The sequence below is a fragment of the Serinus canaria genome, chromosome 8 (genome assembly GCF_022539315.1).
Source record: "Serinus canaria isolate serCan28SL12 chromosome 8, serCan2020, whole genome shotgun sequence".
Lineage (NCBI taxonomy): Eukaryota > Metazoa > Chordata > Aves > Passeriformes > Fringillidae > Serinus > Serinus canaria.
The window spans coordinates 17,008,792-17,036,095 of record NC_066322.1 but is presented as its reverse complement, the minus strand read 5'-3'; the positions used below and the strand labels follow the sequence as shown (position 1 = coordinate 17,036,095).

General features: G+C 37.0%; 1 protein-coding gene across 4 annotated transcripts; it reads right to left on the bottom strand.

Moving 5' to 3' along the window:
* ABCD3 (ATP binding cassette subfamily D member 3) lies at window positions 1-27,304 on the bottom strand. Of its 4 annotated transcripts, none has more exons than XM_030226261.2 (23): window positions 27,146-27,304; window positions 17,347-17,383; window positions 15,242-15,343; window positions 14,657-14,745; window positions 13,716-13,785; window positions 12,864-12,961; window positions 12,166-12,289; window positions 11,177-11,233; window positions 9,904-10,046; window positions 9,498-9,567; window positions 8,999-9,068; window positions 8,776-8,873; window positions 8,606-8,697; window positions 8,044-8,132; window positions 7,896-7,968; window positions 6,842-6,905; window positions 6,438-6,515; window positions 6,280-6,345; window positions 6,090-6,179; window positions 5,754-5,873; window positions 5,255-5,359; window positions 3,866-3,922; window positions 1-3,066 (listed from the first exon to the last, which is right to left on the bottom strand). In XM_030226261.2, exons 1-23 carry the CDS (start codon window positions 27,256-27,258, stop codon window positions 2,989-2,991), a joined length of 1,983 nt encoding a protein of 660 aa, XP_030082121.1. In that variant the 5' UTR covers window positions 27,259-27,304; the 3' UTR covers window positions 1-2,988. The 4 variants fall into 4 exon arrangements, with proteins under 4 accessions (XP_030082121.1, XP_030082122.2, XP_050833145.1 ...); XM_030226262.2 differs by lacking the exon at window positions 27,146-27,304 and adding an exon at window positions 25,597-25,706; XM_050977188.1 differs by lacking the exon at window positions 27,146-27,304 and adding an exon at window positions 25,065-25,147.

The window sequence follows — 27,304 nt, the reverse complement described above, 5'->3', positions numbered from 1 at the left end:
TTTAGATTTTTTATTATTATTATTATTTCAGAGGCACTTAATGTCTTACATTTACATAGCGCCGTTTCCCCCTCCAAAACACTTTACAGTATTTACACACAGGAATGTTTCCCACCGTTGAAAGGCAGCCATCTGACTATTTCCAGTACCATCTTCAAAGCACCAGCAATTTGAGACTGAAAGTATTCATCAGTATGCTGTCTATTAAAGTAGTTCAGAATTCCACTTCATGAACTTCCAACTTGTGCTATTAAAGAAACATAACTAAAATACAGTATCACAGTGCAATTCTGCAACAGAACTGAGACTTCGATCATTTTCATTAGATTTTTTTTACAATCTCTCATTAGATCAAGTCTATCTCAAACAATTTAATGTAAGGCCTTTCAAGAATATAATTCTAAAATATCATTCTTTTTTATATTTTCTTTATAAGCCTCCCTTACAATCAATCACAGAGGAACATTTTTTTTCCCTTCCAGTATAATTAGAAACACCAGGTCCTGGCCCTAAGGAGATACCAGCATCCTCAGTTTCAACAAACTTCATAGCACCTAAAGGCAAACCTATTCCTCCTTGGTTTTGGAGATGGATTTTTTTGTTTGCTTGTTGTTAGTTTTAAAAATAAATACAAGATTACACAAAATTCTGTTACATCCAGTAAAATTGTAAAGTACAATTGGGATTGGCTGCTGGGGGCAATGTAAGTGTGCTGTGTATGGTTTTACTTGTTAGCATTAAAAACACATTTAAGTATCCCAAGTTCACTACTCCACTGCAAAAGACTGCCCTAATCACAAAGATCACAGCAACTTTCTCAGTTTAGAGAATTTTTTCTTTGTCTCTCTAAAAGGCTACTAAAACATCCCTTCCAAGAGAAGAAGTTGCATTTGTGCTGAGAACTTTGACCAAAAAAAAAACCCAAACCAGAAAACCATCCCACACCAACCTATCTGGCATCCCTATTTCCACAGTTACGCTTTGAAAAAGACTACGACCTCACACACAGCATGCTGCTACCTGCTACGTTATGGCTGATGTGAGAACCTGAATGAACAGAATCAAGAGATTAGTGAAATCAGGCACCTATCTGCCTTCCTGTAAAACAAGCACAAAAATTATCCTGGTACCTTATTCTCTGGAATATGCTGTACTTCAGAGAGAAGCTTTATGATTTTCATTTATGCTTTATACTTAGATTCCACTGTGGTCACTAGATTCTTGTACCGGGACAGCTGTTTGCATTCGAGTACTTTGAAAGAATACTGACAGGTAGGGGCAAGAACTATGATAAAAGGAAAAATATTAACAGGTAGCAATTTCAACATGGAAGAAATTTCCTAATTAAACTGGGTAAAAATTAACAAACAGCAGTGTATCCAAGTACATATTCATTTTATAAAAAGTAGGGGCTTTTGTAAATCTAAACCCTCAATAAAAGACGCACAAAGTACAGATGTATTGCATATTTTATGCATGCCTTCATGTAGTGCATTCCTACATTATATCTTACATGGAACACTAAAAAACTACTAGACCTTCACTGTACAACGGGTATTGTAATTTTTTTGTTTTAAAGCCTAAACAGCAATTCAGTTTGAATTACACCTTCCTATTCCCTGATCACAAAAAACACCTTGCTGCATTTATGCTTGTTGAAGTCAAATGACAACCACAGTAATCATTTGTATGGAAAAAACAACTACAGTAAACCATTGTAATAATTTGGTTCCTTTGAGGGGATTTGGAAGCTGGAACAAGAAAACTAGCAAGGACTGGAAATCCTTATAAAACATAGAGAATCACTAGTAAATAATTTGTAACGGAAATTAAGAAACATCATGACAGTCAGAGAATAAACATGAAGAATGAAAGCATTGTTTCAGGCTTCACAGTCCAGAAGACCAAACAGAGAGTACCATTATCACCTGCTTTCAAATTCAGACATGAAGGGCAGCTAAAACTATAGGATCATCAAATTTTTTTGAAGAGGGAGAAAAGGAGGAACTTGGAAAAAGTAACTGCTGTATTACAGGACTGAACACAGGACAACTGTCTGCTATTTCACAGATTAACATTTTTGAACTCATTATAACCTCTACTGATGTGATGAATCACTGGACCCACATTCTTTTCTCTGTTCCTTCTTGTGGGAGTCATTCATTTCTTCAGAGCTAAAAACATTCACAAGCTTCTTTGATACAAGGATCATCACTTTTCTTTCCCTCCTGTTTTTTCTTGTGGGCCAGTCCTTTCCTCCCTCAACCTCCTCTCAACTCTTCATTACCACAATACTTCTTTGACAGAAAAAGGACAGTTGGGCTGGAAGATGCAGGAAGCTTTTGCTAAACGGGGAGAGAATGGGAGCTGAGCTGCAGAGAGAACTGCATGCACAGACAGATGTTAAAGATAAACTTAAATCCCAGCAAAAAAAAACCCTAATTTTTTTTTAAACACCAGAAGGAATTAGTTTTGTCTTTTAGTTTCAGTTCATCCTTTTTCATTAGGGCACATTGGCTACATCACAAGGCTTGGACAAGGAAAAGGCTCTTTCACTGAACAGGGCACAGATCTGAAGATGGGACAATGTCCTGCACCGTGCAAGATCTCTCTGAAGCATGCATAGAACAGAGCAAAAATCCAAGACTGCTTTGCAGGAACAAGAGAGGTAGCAACCCTAATTTTAACAGGGCTTTTTACCAAAGGGAAAGAAGGTCTACAAAAGTCAAATCAGCTGATTTCAAATGGTTTGCATCCCAGGATGAATCAGGTTACACTAATTTAAGCCCAATTTAATTTAGGCAGGTTTTTAAACCACAAGAATAAGGACATTCTTAGTACGTATCAATAATTACACCAACATATACACAATTAGCAATATCCTACATAATAGTAAATGCTTAACAAGCTGAGTAATTTTATGGTACATTGTCAGACATTCTACACATTTCCTGTAATCATCAATCTCCAGCAGTTCAGTTCATGACTTTAAGATCCAAATTCAACTGTGTCTTCAGTTATTTTCTTGAACTCATAGTTTCCTCGGCCATCCATATGCAAGTAGAACTGAAAAAAAAACAACATATGTTATTAACTAAAATTACCAGCTCTATAAAGACCAAAATAAATTATAATAAAAATATAATTTAAATATATATATTTAAAATATAAATATATAGATAATAAAACTTTAAAATTTATTTTTAAAAATAAAATATTTAAATATCTTCAAAAAATGTTTAAAAAGTTTTAGAGGGCAAACGTAAACTCAGAGAGTAAGCCGCTCTCACATCACATGTCATTAAATTCACCTGCCTCTGTAAAAATGTTAAACTGTATTTTTGCATGTCATACATCAGTCTGCTAACAGCCATATCTAGACTTAACACTGTTTTCTTGGGTTTTGTGGGGCACAGATTCATCCCCATGTATGAATTCAGTATTTTTATCCACAGGTACAGTCTGTCTGCATAAAAAGAACAGTAAAATCTCAGTTTGCAACAAAAAAGTCCATGTCTTAGAGACTTTCTTTTAAAGCATAAATGTATTAGATATAATGAAAGCAAAAAAATCCATGCTGTTTACTGAATTCTAGTTCAAGAATTTTTTTTGAGTCTAAGAAAGACGACTTAAGCAAGCCTCTCATTTTATAGATACATTAAAAATTTTTGGATAGCATTCTTTCATAATTAAAAGCATAAGAATATTTCAAAGAGTAAAACGAGATTATGAAAAGCAAAACCTTATAAAAACGGAAGATGACCTATTAGCATGTAAAATGATAAATGCCCAAATCACCAAGTCAGTTTCCTACAGTCAGTCAACAAAACCCAGAAATATTCTTAATAAAGCTGAAATTACATACATCATGATGTTTCCAGAGTGACTTCCTGTGGGAAACAGTGAAGAGAGTGATGCCAACCTGTATGACAGAAACACCCACAAAACAGTTAATTCTTCTCATAGCTAAGGTGGTATTAATTTGTCAGTATTGTATCAGAGGAAGATCCTAAATTCATGACCACGAACTTTCTATTATTAACACTATACATACATCGCTTTTATTACAAGGTTTTGCGGTGGGCGGAGGGGGAAGCAATCCGGAGACACTTATCATTTTTAATTGATTTCACTGTTCTTTTGCTCCTAAAGATTTGTCAAACATAGAATTTAGTGAGTAAAAGGGACGAGGTGGGAAGAAGGTAAAACAATAAAGCTGGTGAATAAAGAAATTTTAACAACAAAAAAAATGCCAAACCCACAAAAGCAGTAATCAATTACATACTTAAGAGTGACAATTTAAAGGGAATAACTTTCCTTTGTTTCCATTCAACTTAGCCAGCTATTCATCCCCAACAGTAGGAGCAAGGACAAAATTACTCTGATGATAAAGCAAGATAACATTTTTTCTTTCTGCAAGGATAGCCTAACCAGGAATTCTATTTCTTCAGCAACATGCACCAGCCAATTGGTAAGCACAAATCAACGTTCATGTTTATAGAATAAGAAGCATATGGAAAATAGGCTTTAAAAATCATCAGGGTATTGATACTAATGTAGTAAAATCAGTTCATGAAGTAATGCTCCTTCTCTTGCAGAGTCCTCACCTAATGTCCATTCACTACTCCAGAGGGCTCCTTCAGTTTCAAGCACCTATTTCAGTGGCTGCACAGTTTTGCTCCATTATCATTCTGGAATACTGCTACTCAATAACTAAGGTCATTTCAAGCCCTTTCTTTCCCAAACTAGGGTGTGAAATTGAATCTTATTGACTTCACATGGCACTACAGAGAATCTGAAACGGTGAGTTTAAGACAAGGAAACACAAAGCTATATCATCATATCTTCCTAGAGTGCTTGGCTCTTCGTATCTCAAAACAGATGGAAATGTTAACTTCCAACCTTTCACTTCTGTTGCCCTGGCCAAAAGAAGCCTTTTGAATAAGAAAACATACTATAATTTTAGTTTATTTGGTGTTACTTGACATTCTAAGACTCTATCTGGAAAAGTAAGGTTACTAAGCTGTTAGTAAGAGTTCTCTGTATAGAGGCTACACGTACATCTAAATTATCCTGGGACTACAAAATGATTACTGAATTCTAGCATGCAGGAAGTTGTATGCCCCTCTAAGCTTTTTTCCAGATTTTTTTAAAAATTTTTAGTCTGCACTAGGCCTAAGGAAGAGTGAACTTTGTACCATGTAAGGTTTGTTGTTAATGTACAGAGAGGTAATTCTGGAAACAAAGAGCTCACCTTTCGGCAGTGGCTGTAAATGTAGCCTTCTACATCCACACTAACAGCACTTGTGCACTCATCCAGAATTGCAAACTGGGGCTTATGATAGAATAGCCTTGCCATCTGGAATGCAAGCAAAAAAAAAAAAAGGATACTGTGGATACAGAACTACCAGCAGTGGAGCAGTGTTAGAAGTTAAACTAAGAATTAGTGTCCAAAACTCTACTATGGAAAGGGAATTATGTTGGTACTCACTGAAACCTAAAAATCCAAAAGTTGCACATTATCTCATTCTTTTTTTATTCGAGACAATGTTTAAAAGCTAGTATTTCCTTTTAAATTTTGAGGACAAACCCCACTATTTCCAGTTGTTCTCTAAGTATTTAGGTATTTCACATTTTGGGGGTTTCTTCTAAGTCAAATCCTAATATTCAATAAATAAAAACAGCTTACAGTTCAGATTTTATTTTTTACTTATAGTCTGCATTTATTAAGCATTTATGCTTTTGAGACATACCGCCATTCTCTGTTTTTCTCCCCCGCTGAGTACATCCATCCAGTCCTGAACACTATCCCAGCCTCCTTCACGTTCCAAGATTGGACCCAGCTGGACATTATCCAAGTACTCCTTCAGCACCTTTTATGGAAACAGGAATGACAAATAAAGCTTACATGAACTTAAAAGACAAGTGGTTGAAAAAGATATAAAGGATTATACCATAACATTTTCAACCCTGGTAAATATTAAAGTCCTGTTAAATGCAGTACTTTTCATAGCAGTTTCAGTATTTCTGAATTGGAAGCATTACTCATCCTGAGCAAGACAAAGGGTTAATGAACTAATTATCATTACCTGGTCAGAAATCCCTTTCTTTTTCTGATCTTCCAAAGTATCTGGATATATAACTTGATCTCTGAGTGTTCCAAGAGTCATGTATGGTCTCTGAGATACAATTAGAGCCAAAAAGATATGTCAAACATTTCCAAACATAGTCAAAGTACAAAGAAAGAGAACAACACTATTGTCAAGTACTTGGTCTCACCTGAGGAACATAGAACAACTTTCCTCTTACAGGTTTTGTTAAACGCCCACCAAACAAAGGCCACAACTGCAAAGAGAAAAAGATTAAAACGTGACAAAAAACTCCAATTACAACCAAGCTCTGCATCCTCCCCTGTTTGTTTTATAAAGCTCCCTTACCTCACCAAGAACACGGAACAGGGAGCTCTTCCCACACCCATTTGGCCCACAAATCAGCACATTTGCACCAGATCGAACCTAAAATTGCAAAGTCAACACATAAAATGGTAGTGACAAAGCACTGCTGAAAGTTTCTACAATCAATAGGACAATCTGGTATCATCATATGCTTGTTCACAACTTTCTGACATTACAATGAGCAATTTCCAGCACAAACTAGGTTTTTCCCCTAACTGGTTTAGCACCGACTGCAGTTGGAAGAAAATGAACCTTTTTTTCTTTTAAACTAACACGACAACTTGTTTGTACTTTTCTTATAAACAGAATGACCTTTGATGCTATCATACTCCCTTGAAAATTTTATATTAATATTGTTTCCTATGATAAAAAACCTAAAACCTTACCTCAAAGTTAAGATCTTCAATCAAAACATCTCCATTAGGTGTCACCAATGGAACATGATCAAACCTGTATGTATTGAAAAGTTAAAAAAGAAAAAACAACAGTTGTCTAAAAGAAGCTAATACCCTATGTTTACTTGAGAGATTTAAGGCACTGGGAAACACCTCACCAGTACTTAATTCACTCTCCCAGCTTCCAGCTATGAACAGCTAAGGAAGTTCTTGAAATCCTAGTTTTTAAACATCTACATCTACAGGCTTGGTTTTATCCCCTGTTTTTGTTATTTTGAATCCTTCTAAGCCTTTGGTCTCCAAAACATCTTGTGGATATAAACCTAGATTGAAGGATGCACAGCATTTCAAATCTAGTAGTGAAGTGTATGTCAGTAGTTCTACAACATGCAATGAATGAATTCTCTGCTCACCTCCCCCTTGTCTGTTTTTAAATGAATAAAAATAGCTACATAATCTCTTTTCCCCCTTTCTTCCTATCTTACCCCTCTATTTCCCTATCTGCTTCCCACAGTGTCAAGATTGAGATTATCTGATCTTGTAACTGGCTGTATTTTATGCCTTTAAGTACTAGTATGTCAATGCTGCCTTCCTCAGACTGTAAAGAAAGTAGGAACTCAAGCACAAGTACATCAACAAAATATCTAAGCATGCAGAAGTAAAAGCAAGTACTTTGTAAATGAAAACAGACTTGCCCTTGATTTTTACAGTTGAATAATAGAATAAAATCCATAACGAATATATTTCTAAGAGGAAACAAGATGGTCTGAGAAATCATATTCTAAAGGACAGTAGGAATGTTACCAAAAACCCCAAGTTCAGAGAGCAGATAATGTCTTCTGCTAAAATGAGAGGATAAGGATTGGCTCACAGAACAGAAATGCTGAAGTGGGATTACTAATAAATAAACTAAAGTTCAACAGGAACTGCAAATTGTAATAATAGGTATTCAGCCCTCTATCAATGGTCACAGAGAGAAAGACTTTTTTAAAGTCTACTTTAAAAATACTGAAGTATTGAACTTGTGGAAACTTTGCAAACATACTTGATGAGGTTATCGCTGTTGATAATTTCTCCAGATCCAGGTATCAAAGACAAAGGCTTCTTTTTGTCTCCATCTTAAATAAAGAAAAATGTATTAGTGACTGAAATGCTACACAGAGATGACATATTGCATATTATAGCACATCTACCTTTCTCTTGTGATATCATTGTACGCTGGTATTTGCCACTGTTCAAGTCCTTCAGAACCTGCATTAATTCCGTGATTCGAGCTGTGAAACTTAAAAAAAAAAAAAAATCCACAGAAGGTCTAATAAGCACTCTGTCAAACTGCTAAAATGACAAAATTATTCAACCCAGCACAGAAGTAGAATGTTTACATTTTAGAGTTGCAGCAGGTTGTCTAACATGCACCATATTTTAAAAGCTCCTTTTCCTTTTTCTGTAAAAGCTAAATTTTACTTCTTACAATGTAAAAAAAAAAAGTTTGGTAAATAATCAATACATAATTGACTTAAGAGCATTTGACAAGGTTTCAACTACACATTCAAACTGCACGCTAGTACAATCAAGATGTGAAATTTCTAGTGGACATAACAGCACATCTTCAGATGTGTTTTCAGCATGAAATGTTTTTAATTGAATTTAACTGAACTTTTAGCACGCTGCAAGGAACAAAGCACATATGTTTATTTTAATTCTACAATCAGTTTCTGAAACTGAGATGAGAAAGATTCTTACTATTAAGCTTACCCAGCCAATCTTGTCATTTCACGGCCTGCTAGGACTATTCTGCCCAAAGCCTGAGACATTCTCAGTAGCATTCTTCCACTTTGGTAGTAATCCTAGAGTAGAAGAAAGTTTCTTTACGTGGACTAACAAAATTTAAAATCTAGAGGTTTTTTTAATTCTGGTCTATTTACCTCCAAAAGCTCTGCATGAGTGCTATTCTGATGACGGGGATCAGACAGGTCCAAAAATGGACGACTCACAACCAGGTAGCCAACCACAGTGGCAAGGTCTGCAGTTTAAGAATAAATATTAAGCTGCACATTAATTGAAACAGTAAGAAAAAAGACATTTCTTATGTAAAAAGTTTGGATTTTTTTATTTATAGGAATCCATTAGCATTTGACAGACACTTACATTTGGCAATGATAGTATCAATGAAACCCATAGAGAACCGGAACAGGATGAAATTATGCAAGTGTTCCACCTGGTAAGTTACAGAAGAAAGAAGTTCAAACTCTCCCAGTACCTGTTTTACTATCATTTATTAGATATTTGGTTCCAAAAAATTATTTTTCAGTACCTCAGATAAATTTACATGCCTCTAAGTGTGGTAAACACAAGAGCCCCTGCTAGCAAAGACTTACATTTGTGATCAAAACAACCTACAATGAAACTAAACAGTGAGAACAATAATTGTGGTGGGTGACAAGGAGCTAAGTGGCAAGAGAAAGGCCATTCTAACAGAAACTTCTGTTCTGCTTATAGAGTACCAGCTAATTTTTTAATCAAATAAAAGTAGCAGCAAAAACATCAAGCCACTGTAAGTCAGTTTTTATGAGCACATGTCAAGAATCATCACAACAGAATTAATTAAGTTTTGCTTAAAATGTTTTAAGAAATATAAGAGGCTTACCAGTTTACGGAAAGTCTTGTGAATAGTCTGTTTTTCTCTCAAGTTTCCATTATAAAAAGCAATTTCCTCACTAAAAAGAAACAAAAATAATGCAACTTCATTTTGTTAAAGACAGTCTTGAAAAAGCCATAAAATATGGGAATATAGCACTTGCAGTTACTTTATGAAACAAGGGGTACTTTTTCACAACAGTAGAACACAGAATTATTGTACCCCACTCAGTCTTGACTATGGATATACAAATTATATGGACTAATGCATATACAAATTACTTTACAGTACATAAAGATGCAAACACTTGGCTCAGACCTGATAACATCACACTTCCCAAGTATATTCTAAGACACAACTTCCATTTACCCCACAGTACAGTCACTTGTATCTTAGCAGCCAAGCAAGTGTATACCTGTTTGTAATGAGCCGTGAGTTGACATATCTGTACTCCCCTTCATACTTTTGTTCTATAATAGTCATCTTGCCAATTGGTCTCCTTAAGCGTGTAAGGAAAAACCCTGAAATAATCAAGTACGCCATCATGCTAGCTGGACCCTGTGAATATCAAAAAAGAGTAAAAGCTTAGGTGGTCTCAAATGACAGTATCTGTATCCAAAGTGCCCAGAAAGCACAAATCCCTTAGCTCTCACCTCCTATGTGTCTATGTTGCCTATTCAATTACATTTGCAATTCCCATCAGGTCACCTTCTTTGGTGTTGTAGATCCTACTTTACTCATTTTACTAATTCCCTGTCCCTAGATGTCCTTCCCACCCCAGCCTCCTATTCAGATTTTTATCACCACCCACTGTGACCTGTCCCCTATTGCTGTAGATTACTTCATTAATGATTTACTGATACCCTCTCATTTCTTCTCCCTCCTTTCTGCCTACTTCTTTTTCTGTACACTTCTGAAGTGTCACACAGCAGTCAATATTTCAATCCCATTGTCCACTACACATGTGTCCTGGTCTCTTTAGCAGCCCTGGATCCTAAGTTTCCACAGACGAAGGACAGATGATTAAATACCACTAAAGCATGGAATGGCATAAACTGAATTTGGCATAAACTGCACACAGTAACTACTACAGAGAGCAGAACAAAGACATCTGAGACTGATAGTTACCAAGGTTTAATTAAGCCTTATTGCAAGTCTGTCCCAACAAAACTTGCACCACATGACCCACAGCTATTCCTTTTCAACTCCTGAACATTTTTGATAATGCATCATTTCACTAATTTGAAGAATTAATTCTGCAATTATTCAGCTTGTTGAGTCTTACAGCTCAATGCAAGAAATGGTTCCCCTTCATAGAGGCTGCACAGAAACAGAAAACTTATTTTCATCTTTAAATGCAATTCATGCAAGACATAAACAGTTAAAAGGGTCTTGTACTAAATAGGATTTCTAAATAAGTACTAGAAGAAAATAAAGAACTTTCTTGGTCTTTTAAATTGTTGATCAAATGCCTGAAAATACTGGTATTTATTTTGCTTGCCTCAAAATAGAGGGCACTAAAGAAGAGAAAACATTAAGTGTAAATGCCTGTTTTCAGTATAGCCCTTCAAACAATGTAGGAATCCACAACTACGACCTAGAATTTTCCTCAGATTCCAAACAGGTCTAAGGCTATAAACAAAGAAGGGAAAATGTGCTTATAGTTCTAAAAACCCCACTCAATTTACCTGTGCTCCTATTGCACTTGTTAGCTTGAAGATGTACAAAACTATATCCAAGAAGGGCTGTAAGAAGCATAGGAAAAAAGCCTTAGAACATAAACACAAAAGCAATATAAAACAGTCCAGAAGCCACGTACCACCCCAAGAACAGTTACAGCTCTGTCCTAAAATACTGGCTAGTCTATTCTACAAACTACAAGCTAAGACAAAACGAATCTCAACCACATGACTTCTTCCTGAAAACACTGGCTCTAGAATTGAACATAAAAACATCATGATCTTCAGATAAATACATACCATAGGAAAAGAGTACTTTGCTAATTTAGGTCTGTAATGACACTCTGCTCACTTACCAAAAGTGGACTAGAACCCATAATAATGTAACTGAAATAATTATGAGAAATACTGAATGAAAAGATGATGCCATATATTTGGCTATGTACCTGATAGAAGGAACATTCCAAAGTTCTATAACCTCCCTCACAAAGCTAAAACAGCTGAACTACAGGTTTTGTAGTCAGAAGGTTTTGAACAAAGTAAATTGTAGTTTACTTATACTCAGCTTGCATAAAACAAATAGCATCAAAAAATTTATTCTAAAAATATCAACAGTATTCTCATCCACTACCCAACCACCTTAAAATTCACACCAGAAACAGAGAAAAGCTTATTCAACCACACCTCCCTACACACAAAAACATTTGTATGTAACTGAGAGCTAGCCATTGGTTCTCTTCTGAAAACTATCTACCTGAGAGAGCAAACTCATCACTGTTCATCTGCAAAAGAATGCTGTATGTTCTTTAAAAAAAAATTTAATACAAATTATAACAACTTGCAACAGTGCTTTGGTCATGAAAGCCACAAAGAGTGTGGAACACTATAGCATCATAAACAATTTTTTTAGTACCATACTCCAAGTAATTGTTGTGAGCTGACACCCCCATCCTCAATGGCTACAGCTACTACTCAAAGTTGTCTCTCAAAAGACTTACCTTGCTAAGGTTTGAGTACAGATCCACTACACTATTACAGAATTTTTCCACGTCCTGTGTAAGGAGTTGATCTGGATTGGCTATTCTGTTGTCCAGATTTCCCATTTTGTAGTATGTATAAGCTCTGAAACAAAACAATTGCTAAGTGCCAGGGGAAAAAAAAAATTACCTGGGATCTGAAACAACTGGAACACCCTTGCTTCATACAACTGAGAAGCTAAGTAGGGAAAACATTAAATTACTGTATGGAGTCAATGTAGCTTGTGCTTTTACCTGACTAAATCCACATTAAATGCTGCAGGATTGTTTAGGCATTTAGGCTCCAGAATGTCTGAGCTGAAGCTCAGCCTCATGCTGTGCTGCTATTGAACTCAGAAAACCCTCACACAATCTACTATGGCACATGTGACAACCAAAATTCAGTCCAGAAGGAGCTACTCAAGCTCATGCATCCAATTCAGTCTTCACCATAGGAAGGCACCTGGAGCACTTTGGAATCTGACCCAGTTATGGAAGCAGTGCAGTGCATTTTGTCCCCCAATTGAGCCAACTTTACTGTCTTTGTATCTATGGCATATACAACCTGGATAAGCCGCTCACCCTCAACTGCAAGTTAATTGCAACCCTGCAACCTTTCTACTATGTACTTAAAATTACTTGAATCAACTTATAAAATCTGTAGACAAGGTGTTACTTACTTAAGATATTCTTCATAGAGATATCTGGTAAGCCTTACTCTGAAGCAGAGCTTCAGCTCATTTAGACCATACTTCAGGAAGTTATTCACTAAAGAGATCTAAAATAAGAGACAATAATATTTAACTAACAAGAGCAAATATACTTAGATCAATTTGCAGCATAAATTGTGTAAACACTTTAAAACAGATCAATTCTCCCCCTGAAGTCAATAATGCCATAAACACACCTAAGATCAATCAGACAGTGTCTACAGGACCACTGCTTAGGTTTCTGTCTCCAGGTCCCAGTGGATCTCACCACTTAAGATAAAATACATTCATATTACATATTTTCAGCTCTTCTGATACTCTAGAAAAGAGCCACCATTTTACAACCACTGCCTTAAATTTGTCAACGAGTTTTAAAATTTATTGCAAACCAGATAGCAACAATTATTTCTATCTGGTGCAGAGCAGAGATGTCAAAAAGCTGAAGGAAAGTTAAAGCATGGAAGAAAGCATAAAAAATCTGTGAAAAATGTAAGAAATATAAAAATTAAAGTCTAAAAGAAAGCCTCATCTTCAATAGTGCCAAAAGAATCCCAAACCTATAGTCAAAATTGCCATCAACAAAACTAACCTGAAAACCTGAAAATATCTGTTAAAAAAATAGTTGCTACCAATAAGGAAATATGCTAATAAAGTCTCCCACACACTGGAGCCAGAAAATTAAAAGTGTTTCCATACAGACCTGTACGTAAAACAACTAATTTCCATAGGTTTTAAGACACTCCTTTGAGATCTTTTCTTCAACACTTTAATTTACATTTAAAATATGTTCTACTAATAGGTCAGCACAAGAAAAGCACTTACAGCAGGCATTGCAGCAATGAAGTTGAACAAGTATTTCTTGAAATCTTTTCTGCTGCGGCCAATGATAGCACTGTAAATGACCAGCAGCAAAGAGTCAGTTACAAGAGAAACAACAAAGTATAAACTTGCATGTCTTAAGTGGATAAACTCTCAGGGGACCACACAGAGAAAACAAAATCATCATGGAAACCTGTAGCATCAGCTTTAGGATCCAGTCTGACACGCTGGAGTAAGCTAAGTGGCAAGTGGCAGACTGAGCAGTTATCTCCTGTCTGCTCCTCTGTAACTGCCCACATTAAGGGCTCAAAAATTCATGGTCACAGAATATCAGTCCTTTCCCTTCTCTGCTTTCACAGATTCTCACAAGAGAAACAAAGCAGTCCTTCCATTCTACAAAGCACCAAATGTCTCTCCCCAAACACAGTATCATTTTGAATTCACAGTTCAGGACACATTGTGACTTGCTTCAATTAGCTACAAGACCAGCAAGAATAATCAGAGGTCTAAAAACTACTTTCTAACATATTAAGACCAAAAGCACTGTTTTTATCAATCTAAAGAGCAAACAGCTCAGTGGGAAGAAATAAAAGTCCTAATAGCCACACAACATGTCTAAGTCTAAGACATAAAACCCCTATTCTGAAGTACCTTCTTGGACATTCAGATCAACAAGATTTAGAGTCATCAGTGTACAAAATGTTACCAAGTGAATATTTAATAAATAGTTTTAAAATATTAATTTAATCAAATAATTTTATTGATGAACCAAAAAAATAATATATTTACCAAAATATAATGGTCTCTCCACAAATTGCAACTACACCAGTTTTCCAACAATTTAAAACAAGCAAGCTATAAAATGTCCAAATATGTATTCTGATAGACAACTTTCCCTGTTAAACACATGAGAGAATGTTTAAAAATAACAAATGTATAGTTACCTTTCAATGACTGTTCCATTTTGAATCATCCAAATATCACAGTAAGTTCGGACTACCAGCATCACAGCAATAAGCAGCAAATAACCTGTCTAGTACAACCACAGAAATTTAACAGTTAAATAATGGCTAAAATTCACGATTTTTTCAGTAAATCATCTAACTATATGAAACAGAAAAGTACCACCCTGCAGCCCTAGCTAATGTAATATTTACTTACTTTGCTGAAAACATATTAGCATACAATAACTTAAATCAAAATAATGAATGAACTGCCTCCAATTTAAAGACAGGAAGCATTCGCACACAGAAGTGTATTGCCTTGTGCAAGACAAATCCAGATGTCCTTTTAAAAGTTATGCTACAACAGTAGTTATCAGCTGACAGTAAACAGCCTATCTTGTAATTGAACACAGAACCTTTAGTGATATAAAACTCTACGTTATGCTCAGTTGTTATATTATTATGTTTCAATTTTAAAGTACATAGCACAATTTTGTCCTACTGAAGTAATACATTCTGATGTAATTTCAAAAGAGACTTGACTCCAGCTTTATTTCTTTATTTATTACTGGAGGCAATGCTTACCTCTTTGCAAAAGGTTCTAGGTACCATTATTTTCAGGATTCGACATATTCGTGCAATAAACACTCTGTCCACCATTGCTCGCTCCTTCTTTCCCTCTTTCTGCTGCACAGAACAAAACAAGAAAAGTGAGAATTGTTTGTATTATTGAACTGTTGATGTGATATTTTCCCTACCCAAGTCTTTTACAGCTACCTTCCTTCTGCAGAATTTGCAATATTTCCTGCCATCTTAAGACTTGTTCAGACAAGTTAAATAAGGAATTGGGAGCTATCAAAACAAACTGCAATAGAAGTAGCTGCTATGACACAAAATACTTTTCATTTCAATTCTGTGTTAAAGATGATAAACAAACAATGCAGACCACAGCAGTAAAGTACATCCAAGTGTGAGTTGTAATGCAAACATTCCTTAACATTGCTTGTCTCTAAAAGACACCATCAGCCACGATTTTTAAAGATGCCTTTCATTATTTGCCCAGACAATCAATAGTTTAAACTCTTTGACTGTACAGCCAAAACTTGCTTCAAGTGAAACCAGAATTTTTTATTGCTTTACTCCTACAAAATGGTGCAACACACTCCTACTTAGGTATATCTACTAGTCTTAAAACCACTCCCATACCTTTAATTGAGTCAGTTTCATTTGTTCACTCCATAACTTTATCTTCTGTCCTGACTAACCTGAATATTTTTTAAAAGCTAATGGACCAGGTTTCTTTTCTTTCACATAAGGACATGACAGAATAATTCAGTCCTGAAAACACACCAAAAGGGCACATGTGTACTTTGAACAAGTCCTGTCTAATCAACATAATCCTGCTACCTTTGGTACCCAAGGCTCATGTGAACCATGCTATCAATGCCTATATCAATGTTACAAGGGTAGACAGGAAACCTGAAAAAGATCTACTTTAAATGTTCTGTGAAGAAGCCTACACCTGTTTTTCATGGCATGAAGTCAACAATAGTCCCATCTTTTTCCAAAAACTATGTGAACACAAATAAAAATTCTAGCCAAATATGATGCTATGCAGTAAATGATGACAATACTTTAATTAAAATTTATTTACACAAAAATCCAAGCAATCCAAACCAGGACTACTGTCAAGTCCTAATGAAGCATGATCCTACACACATTATTGCTTTCCTGTAATAGAAATTACTAACACAATGTCTTGATGGCTACATTTCCAAATGACTAAACATATGTGAGTTGAACCTGTTCTTCTCCTTCATTCAGCCCCTCCCAATTTCTGTACTTCAGTGTTGCACTTATATTCATTCCAGTATCTTCTTGCCTAGAAGTTTTTTTCCCTTAGGCTGTTAGTCCCATTCAGCATAACTATATTCAAGATGGGTAGGAATTAAAAAAAAAAAGATAGTTAAGGTTTTTACAAATAGGTATAGCTATCCAAAAGGTAATTGTTTATGGTAGATAATACAGTCAAGATGTGTTAGAAGCTAACATAATGCTTGCAATACACCCTTCTATTATCCAGTGCGATCCTTTTTTTTTAGGTTTTCAGCAAAGATGAAAGTACATGGAATCTATTCATACCATTGTAACAGCAGAATCACAGACTCCGCCTTTTGGTCTGTCATATTTTATTTGACTATGAAACAAAAATCTTAGCTTAAAGGGATTTAGTATATCCCTTTCAAATAACTGAATTAACAGACACACAAAAGATTAGGAAAATAACAAACCTCCTACCAGATGTCTGAAGTAGTTTCTAGTTTAAAAACTGTGAGACTCAACATCTTGTTTCATCCATTTTTCTTTTACATAAAAAATAAACACAAGTTATGCCAACTCTACACATAGCTGTTCATTTCTAGCTATACAGAAAATCTTACAACACTGGTCCTTACAAATTCATAGGGCAATAAGAGATACAAGGACACTGTACACATCAAGAACCCATCATTATGGAGCCTCTCGTGATTAACCTAATTCTTCCATTTGTTTCCCCAATGCAAGTCTGAAAGTATCCATCAAAACATACTTGCACTGTAGCCAAGATTAAACTACAGTGATAGAACTTAAAGTTTTAAAAAATCAGGTTTATTTAAAGTTATTAAAGAATATTTGACATGAAGAATTACCTCATTATTCTGCAATGCTTGCTTTCCACTTCTTTTACTGCAGAGAAAAGAAAAAGAGTATTTATTTGTTATTAACACACTTTTCTTTGTCTTGATCTCTACACATAAACGACAGAGAGGAAATCTTTGGATTATATTGCTACCTATTTCTTTCAGAGCAATACAGGAGGGCTACCTCCTATGTCAAAACTACATGCTGCTTTTATACAGCACATTTAATGCCAGTGAAACCCTACTCATTCATTCCAGCAACCAGTTTCATGCAGGAAAACCAAGTCTCACCCTTTCATCTCCAAGTTCTTCTTTACCTTGGCTCTGTATCATGAACTCCAAGGGTTTTTCTGTTTCTCACACATACTTTACAAGCATGGCTACATGGTTCCACTAACCACAAATGAAAACTACAAGAATGCAGATCCAGCAATCCAAGCAACCAAACTTTGATGTTTCACACTATCTACATAAGCTAACCAGATTTGTTTTGCATTGCATTTTACTTCAAAAATAAAACATTTACTACACAGAGAGATTATTTGTTCATAAACATGTGCTACAGGGGGAAAAAAGCCAGCTTCTGTGAAATCAAGTTCCTGCAAAGATGCCCATTAAAAGCGGAGTTAGTTTTTAGTCTCTTTTCCTTCCTCTGCATTTAACAAAACAGTTAGTAGAAAAATATTTATCAACTGGTGTTAAACAAACATTCAAAAGCACAACGCTATTCTTTTGCCTCTACTTTTAATAAAGAAAAGCTGAACAGTAAGGCAGTTATAGCTTCCTTTAGTTATAGCTTCCTTTCTTCCTTTTGGAACACTCAAACATCAGACAACCACAAGAAGCTGTCTGGAGAATTTATGTAGGTTAGAAGAGGCCACCAACCATATGAAACCATATTAACCATGATATTATAACACTCAGAGCAGGGTGCCTTAAAACTACAACATTCAGACACTTTCAAGGCAGAACCTTGGACACTTCAAGAAAACAGAAACTCCTTCAGTCTACAACACCAAAATAGGAGCAGACTGCCACACAACCAGCTATCCCACAACTTCATCAACAGCAACATTTCACACTTGTGTTTTAAAGCTCTGCCAAGAAAACATCTAGAATGAAACTGTGCCTATTTTAATTTATGATGATTAGAAAGATCTATTAATGTCACTGACCAATAAAAAGAAATAACTTAATTACTACAAAAGAAAGAGGCAAGGTAGCAGAGGAACATGAGAAAAGAAGGGAAGGAGGAGACCACGAAAGCAAGAAGGGAGATCCACCAGTTCAACAAGAACTTAATTAAAGGTAACAGATGGAAGCCTGAGAGAAGATAAAAATCTTGTAAGACTACTTGTGTAAGAGAATGAATATGAAGGGCAGCAGGGGCCAGATTGGGGGAGAAATAATAAAAGTTCAGAAGAGGTGTAACATTTAATCAGGCTGTGAGGGAAGAACACCTGGAAATGGTAACAGGGTGTAAAGTATAAGAAACAATCTAGTTGGAGACTACAACCTGGTGAGGCAAGAGCAATGCATTTCTGGTACAAGAAACTTCTTGATACATCTTGTAATTTTACGAAACTTGAATATGGATCAGTCCAATCACATTTGGTTTGGAAGTAGGAGGAAAGTAGTATTCTTAAGCATGAATAAGTAGTGATCAAACTATGTGGTTATTTCTCTAGATGATTCATGACTTGTCATAATGTAAGATGAAAGCATGCTGCTCTTCCATATATGCTGTAATGATTCCTATAAGCTTTAATGCTTCAAGTTCTGCCAGTGTTTGAAGCCACAACACTAATAATACACAACTATTTCAGCTTTAAAAGGATCAGAAGTGAATATATTAATAGAGTAATCTATTAGGTAGATAAGGCCCAGAATTACTCTGTCAGTTAGTTGACTATCTTTGATGTATTTATTGATACATTTTTCCTACAGTAGCTGTTGAGAGAAATTGAGCAGCTGAAATTACTGAGCTGAAACTGATTATCCATTAAAGAGAAAGGATTGCTCAGAAATCAAGATCTTACATTAAATAATAAACTCACATTTAATTGGCATTTATAGTTATAAAGTTTAAGATTAAAATGAAGCATTTGTAAATTTAAAATATAATAAAAAAAGAGCTTTAACAGTGTTCCATTCTCTTTTTCTAAAAAAATTTGTGTAAACTCAAAACAAGACATACTTCAAAAATAATGGAAACAATCTTACATATGAAATCTAGAAGAAAAAAAAAATTAAATGTGCCTACATAGCTCTCACTTTATTTGCCATAATTCTGCCTGGAAAAAAAACTTTCCAGTCCAATACCTATTGGCACTACTCCAGACTCCACTGTTCTACTGCAGAACTTTGTGAGAATGGTGGTTGCATTCTCAGTGAATTTAAAGACTAAATAACATTCTCAATTAGTCAGCAAGAATACAGCAAGACTATCTGGTTGCAGCAGAGAGCCTGAACACTTGGAATAGATTCAAGCTCTCCATTATAGCAGACCTCTCATTTACATAATGCTGGAGCATCACAAGGCTCAGTGGTGGAGGAATGTAAGTGCTACATGCCAGGCAAGTTCTCCATTGCAAGTAACTCCCCTAGTACTGAGCCATTGTTCCTTCATGCCCTCACAGACAAGGGGGGATGACAATGAAAAGTTTTTTGAAAAGATTTGTCGAGAAAACATATAGGAAAAAATAAGAAAAAAATACAGTAGTAAAACATTTCTAATAGTGAATCAAAACCAGTGGAATTTGTCACCATATATTTTCAAAGCACAAAGCCCTCAACAAAGCAGTCTGAATTCAATGTGTAAAATTTTTTTAAGACCATAAAGAGTCTAGAGGTATAATGGAACACACATCACCTGAGGAAGTTTCAGGAAAAGCATTTCAGATGTAGCCTGTTACCCATTATTTAACTGCACAGGGCTTTTACAGCAAACACAGATAGAAAAGCAAAGAAAGGCATCAGCAGTACCTGGGATGACACAGCTACACCAAACTTGTCATTTATAGGTGCATGGTAACTGAATAGCAACTCTCTAAAGGGAAGCAAATAAGTAAGTAATTACCCAGTAGGCAGGAGGCAATACAACAAACCACCTTTCACCTACACCGAGAAACATGATCAGCTCAAACCAGCAAGATGCTTTAAAGCAACTAATGGAGTCTCAGGACTCTGAACAGCCATTTGACAGCTGATCCAACTTCAAGGGCAGTATGGTAGCCCACTGGGGAGGGAGAAATCATGCAATTCCAGTCTCCAAGTAAGTACTGCTCAGAGCACTGGCTCTTTTAATTGTATTTACATACCAGTGAGGCTATTCTCTCTAAAGAAACATGCAATAATACTGGTTACTGAAACAGAATCATTTTCAACACTACTGAAGAAGAAAGTGATTTGAGAAACTCTAAAAAGCCTTCAAGAGGCCTGAGTCTTCTTACTGAAAGGTCTCAGGCACACTAGTTCTGTGGTATTTAGCAAACAGGAAAAAGTTAAAGGATTACTGCCTTTAGAAATACCTGTCTCCATCCAGAACAAAGTTCAGAGGAAGCAATCTACACTGAGCTTAGCGCAACGGGGAATTGCAGATGAAGAGAGTGATAAGCAAGACTTGCTGTTTAATGACACATTATGAGGAAGTAAGGGCTTTAAAATGTTATGCTGTCCTTCACTGAAAAAAACCCTACAAATTTCACATCATGCTACCTTCTTTCTAAAGAGTTAGGATGACTTGCATCTACTCAACACAGAGCAAAGAAAGAGTGTCTGGTTTAGGATTAAGTGTAGCATTTCAAAGAATTATTACCTCTAGGCAACCTTTTTATCCTGCAGACCTAACATGTTGGAATGGCACTGTGGAGTTTTCACAGCTTCCAAAAATCACACAAAATAAACAATTTTGCAACACTTCATGATTATTTGGGCAGTTTCCAGGTTAGTTTTGGAGTCACTAAGACATTGTAAAGAGAGAATAAAATTCAAATGACTAAAGATGCAATGCAACAGTGTGAAGAAATAACAGCTATAGTGAGAAAAGTCTGGTGTAGAAAACTGGCAGGCAGAGCTTCACAGTACCTATCTCACACAGAGGGGCAGAGAGCAACAGTACAGTTATTTCAGGTCAAGGGCAGCAACCCTGCTCATAAGCCTGGGCACAGTCCAAAAGCATGCCCATTTACACAGTACACTGAGCACACATAGAAACCAAGAACAGAACTTTCTTGGCTCTAGATTGGTGGCAAGTTGAAGCATAACCAAAAATAATGTGAGAGGAATGTATTCAGGCAAGCAAGAAGGGGACTCAGAAGGTCACAGAAAGCTGTGTTACTGCAAACGGGAGCTCTGATTGCTAAAGCTCAAAAGGTTTCTACAAACCTATGAGAAGGAAATAAAGCAGAACTGTTGGAGAGGAAATTCTAAGTTTCAGTAGAAGAATGCATCTCAATAACATATCTAACATATAAGAAAAACCTCAGCACTACTTATTTTGTCTTAAGCTGTGCTTGGGCCTGAGCTGTGGCTGCAGATCTCCTTCATGGATAGCAGTGGAAAAAGATTTCTTGTAAGTTTCCTAACAATTTTTTAAAATAATTTTTAAAAAAAGTTATACACTGTCATACACACTTACACTAGATCTTGCCTTAGACAGCAAGCATTTTATGCAACTTAATTAAGAGAGAAACCACTAATTAGCTAGCCAGGCCCCAAACAAAGGCAGTCTAAACGAGGATTAGGGCTGAGTCATCTGGTTTCTCCTGTCTCCATACCCTCCAGCTGAATAAAGGTTTCCTGAGCCCCAGGCAGGTTTTTCTACAAGATTTCATTTTCAGTTTATTTTCCACTAATCCTATCTGCATATTTAGTCTTTCTTTTTTTCCCTCAACAATAGGCACTTACTGCAAGCAGTAGACTGGACAGTCACATACACATCTGGATAAATTTACTTCACTGTAGTTAGCAAAAAATTGTTTTTGTTAACTGCCACCTTTCCTCCATGTAACACAAGTTCCCTTTAAGGCTTTTACATACACAAAAGCAGTCTAATAATCTGCAGCAATGTAATTTCACCCTTCCTATAAAGTTACTCAACTAGAACAGGTCCCTCCATTTGAAGTACACTAGCAAAGCCCACCCAAGCACATTCAGAATCTAGAGAAATTACACAAACTAACAAGAGAGAAGAACATTCTAAATATACACTAATGGAATAAAAATGCACCATCTGCTTCAAGCTACAACTACCACTTGCTATACCTAAACTCCTATTTTATGTTTGAAAGCACCTCTGAACATCTGGACACGTGTCTGTCACCTCTGACTGCAATACTATCACTGCCATGGCATGTTCACAGGCTGCACAGCCGAGGACACAAGCAGTGACATTTACTGAGCGAGTGACATGTGCTGCCACTCTGTCAGCAGGCAATGGCTGAGGAGCACAGTGAAAGGCAGGAGCATAGGTTAAGTGTCACCCAAGATGAACTGAACACATTCAGTTGCATACAGTGACTGACTCTACACTGACCCTATTTGACAGACACTGTCTGCAACTCGGTCTCCTTCCACTCCATGAGCTTTCCCCCTCACTTTAGGCTTGCCTAACCTCTAAGGCCCCACGCATGCACTATCCTTATTTTATTCATTTTTCCCCAGAGGTGGGATGCCATCACAGGGGTTTCAGAAGTTCAGTTTATATTAAATTGTGTCCACATCTTAGCATCTTCTTGGATTCTAATGAATGCAGCTAGGTGATAGGAAAGGCCCTACACGCAGATTCTAAACTATGTTGTCACCTTCCCATTCATTACAAATGCCTTCCTATTACTCTAAACTATTTATTCCCTTTCCCTTGCAGTTTCAAACTCTTTACCCTAACTACCTTCTATTACTTCTTTCAGTCCCTCCTTCCAGCAGAAAGTTGTATGACGTAAATATCTTCTTTTTGCAAGTAAGCCAAGCTCATTGTCTACTTGTGTAAGTACTTTATTTTAAACGACATGGATACTAAGGAAAAATTCTTATTAGAGAGGTAATGAAAAATATCCAATTCCTTTATGTAACACCCCTTAAGGTTTTAATTCTGAAGCAATCAAATCTTAAGCAAATATTCTCTAACTTCTTGTTTGAGGCAAGATTAGGGAAAGGGAAAAACAGACTTTTTTTTCCTGCATTATGTAGTTTCTCAAAGAACTTCTCATTACTCTAAAAAACCCCAAATACTACAATTGAACTCATAATTCTATTTAGATACCACAACTTCCCCCCTTCCAAGAGGACACAAAGCTTTTGTAAGGAAACAGACTTTCTGAAGCAGCTTTGAAAAAGAACCAATGTATTTTTCTCCATGTTTTACTCCAAGGAAGTAAGACGGAAAACTAACAAGTTATTATAAGCAAACAGTTCTACATCACTCTACTTTGGAAGATTTCAGAAAAGTGTAGTAATAAGGCATTGTAAATTGCAAGTGACACCACCTCTCAGTTCTGTAAAATCAATGAGCAGTGCAATACCTCTTACAGAAAACATCTGTGACTAATCCAGGCAGTTAATTAAGTGATCTTTGACCTAGTAAGGCAGGTTGGCATAACATACAGCTTAATTATTCATACATTACTGCTTTATAAGAGTTGTACTGAACTTTGCCCCTATTGTTTGACAGCAGAAAAGTAGGTGAAAGTTGCTACCTGTCCTTCCTGCTATCATGCCTATAAACTGGTTATTCTATATAAAAACAAACATATACAACATGACGAGCCTGCGCATAACTTTCTTGTTACACATTCAAATACACCTGATTTGCTAAAAGATGATTTTCTTTTTCTCAATTCATATGCTATTTTACTTTCCAAGTTTAACCAGCAGCAAACCTATTCCTGACATTCCAGCAAAACTTTAAAAAGCACACAAAATCAAACAGAAAAATGGCAGGTACTCCAGAAACACATGACATAATAGGAAAACATGGAATGTTATTTTGAACACAAAGTATATACAAAAATGTATTCTGAAACTATGTGAGGAAGGAAGAAGTTTTGCAGGTAAAGTTCACAGTTGCACTAGAACACTTCAATGATTCACCTGAATGTTAAGCCCAGCATTCTGCTGGTTATATTCAGGTTTGCAACAACATTTACCTTTGCCCTTACAAAGCCCAAAACTAGAATTTCACCTTCCAGAATTCAAGAAGCTAAAATTCAACTCACACTAACATGGCACAACATTTTCAGGCATTATACACCAAGGTTAACAAAGGAATTCACACACAAAAAACTAAATCACCTCAAGGATTTTAGTCAGTTAACCTCAAGCAGCAGATACACTACCAGTCCTCTTCCAGACTATCTAGATTGCCTAGTCAAACTCTTCACCCTACGAATAAGCACAAAAATTTAGGACAGCCATGCCTTCCGAACTTCTTCCTCTTCCCAGAGAGTCAGAGATATACAACACAGATGTTAAAGGACACACTAGGCCCTGCAGATTTCAAAGGTTGTGACTTGTTACTATATGTCAGCATCATATACCAGCACAAAAATGCTGAAAACACAAAGATTTAGCACGAAGACAATCCCTTTCAAAAGTATTCTCTAATTTACATCAGCAACAAAACATGAAGAAATGAATGATACATGAACTAATGAGACCAAAGGAGGATGAGGCAATGGTAATAACCAGATGCTTTTGTCTAGGCTGGTGATATAGGCAATGTAGCTTACCTACTGCCTAGTCTTGATAGGTAGCATTCTGTAAGGCTCCTGGCAAAGTTTGCCTCACAGGGAAACATGGAGAAAAGAACGAAGACCAGTGGGCAAAAACCATCCTCAAAATAGCATTCAAGCAGCAGCACAGCTATTATTGAAACAACCGAATGTTGGATGTTAGAGTTTGGAATCCAAGGCCACAACACAGTACCAGCAGTAAATAAGACCTAAGCTGTGGAGGGACTCAAAAGTGTAAAACAATACACACACACAAGCAAAAAATCAAGTTTGTAAGCATAGCACTTACTTTAGCAACTGCATTTCTAATAAATTCAAGAATGCAAAATGACTAAAGAGATTACAGAAGTAGAGGACAAGGTATCAGAAAGACTGCAGTACAGAGAGAGCAGAAGGGACAGATCAAGTCGGGCTCTCACAAGCCCATGCATCTGTTGAATTAGCTGGAATGTAATTCATAAGTTAACCTCCCTTCCCAAAACCCACTAATCTTGTAATAATGTTTGGTCCACCCAATATACATAAATACCTCAGATTTTCAACACTATACATAGAAAAACTGAAGATCCACGCAGGAAAGACACATTCCAAAGAGTCTTCAGCATTTAGGCTAACACTTTCCATACACTGACCCTCAAGCTAATGCATGCATTGCCATTGTCAAGTCCTGCAGATCAACATCATAAGACATGAAAGCAAAACAGTTTAATGGGGACAACCCAGGACCCACATAATATCTATTTCAGGTATTGGGAGATTACTCCAGACAAGTTCTAGCCTGCTTCTATCAAATGAATGCTACTAACAGCGGAAAAATATTAAATGCACAACTACACTGGACCTGCATCTATGTTTTAAGATGTGCTCCAATCTGAATGTGACCTGGTTTGTGTACTTCAAGATCATTCCTCAATGAAGGCAGAGTAAGGTAAATGTGGACAACTGTGATTCACTTTAAAAGAATACTCTTGGACTGACTTAACACATAACTGCTCCTGGAACATCTGCATGGCCCAGAATTTTTTACAAATACCACTATACTAGGCATGAAAATCTGAGCTCATCATTTTTGTGCCATTCCATGCAGTTTTTCTGCTTTTTTAAAGTGGTATTTCACTAACTTAGGCCGAGATATTTGAAAAACTCACTCCCTATGAGTTTGATAGAAGAGTAACTCGCAGCCATAGCTCAGGATCTTGTTTTAACTCTCATGCAAGAAACAATGTAAGGTAGCAAATGCATGACTTGTCAGTGGGGTATCAGTGTTGTGTGACAGTTACCTAACTTCATTAAACTCCTACAGATATTATGCATAAGTGGACTTAGGTAAAATAAAACTGGATCCTTGCTTAATCTCAGGTATGTTATTACTTAAGTCTGTTGAGTAAGTCCATCTCAGTATTTTGTAGTGCTTACAAGACACCTGTAGGCACTGTAATATCGCAACTCATCAGGTCTCAAATATATGGTTAACAACTTACAATCTCAAATACAGTAAAACCGTGGAAAGGCTGAGCCGTCGATACATTCCTCGTCTGCTACACTTTGCAATACCAGCGCTTTGGAAGGCATTAACGAATACACACCCTAGAACCATACACCTGGTAAGGCAACTTCACAAAGAACATCACCACATTCGGCCCCTTTGAAATCGTTCCCCGTGTATCTTATTGTCACACGGCAGCATTCAAACAACAGCTGAGTCTATTAATTGCCTAGGCAGACACGATGATCCCTAGAAGTCAAGTGTAAATACTTGTTCCTAGTCCGCAAAATAGCAAAAGCCAACATGACTTGGGTAACAAGGCGGCGGTGGCTGGATGCTCGCAAGAGGAGCACGGACCTCAAGGCGGGGAAGGCGTGGGGAGAAGCAGGCTGACCCCTGTGCCCAGGAGCCGCTCCCGGGCGGAGGGCGGCGGTGGCAGCGCCCTGTGTGTGGCACAGGGGCGCGGCCGCCCCTCCGCCAGGCCCAGGGCCGCGAGGGAGAGCACAGCTCCCGCTGCTTCGGCCTCCCGGCGCCGGCCCCGCGGCTCGCCCGGCCCCTCCCGCCCCGCGGCCCGGCCCGGCCCCGCGCTCACCCGTGCTGCGCGGCCGCCCGCCGCTTGCTGAGCAGGCAGAGCAGCGCGCAGGCGGCGGCGGCCCCGGCGATGGCGGAGTGCCGCGCGGTGAGGAACTTGCTGTAGGCGGCCATGGCGAGAGCAGCGCGGAGCCGCGACCGAGCGCAGCCGAGCCGAGCG

What these genes read in the sequence shown, in the direction of transcription:
- ABCD3 (XM_030226261.2), bottom strand. Translation starts at nt 27,258, where the DNA reads ATGGCCGCCTACAGCAAGTTCCTCACCGCGCGGCACTCCGCCATCGCC. An exon ending in AGTTGTTCTATGTTCCTCAG is followed by an intron (nt 6,180 to 6,279) that starts GTGAGACCAAGT and finishes ATTGTATCTCAG; the next exon opens with AGACCATACATGACTCTTGG. An exon ending in TTTACAGCCACTGCCGAAAG is followed by an intron (nt 3,923 to 5,254) that starts GTGAGCTCTTTG and finishes TCTGTCATACAG; the next exon opens with GTTGGCATCACTCTCTTCAC.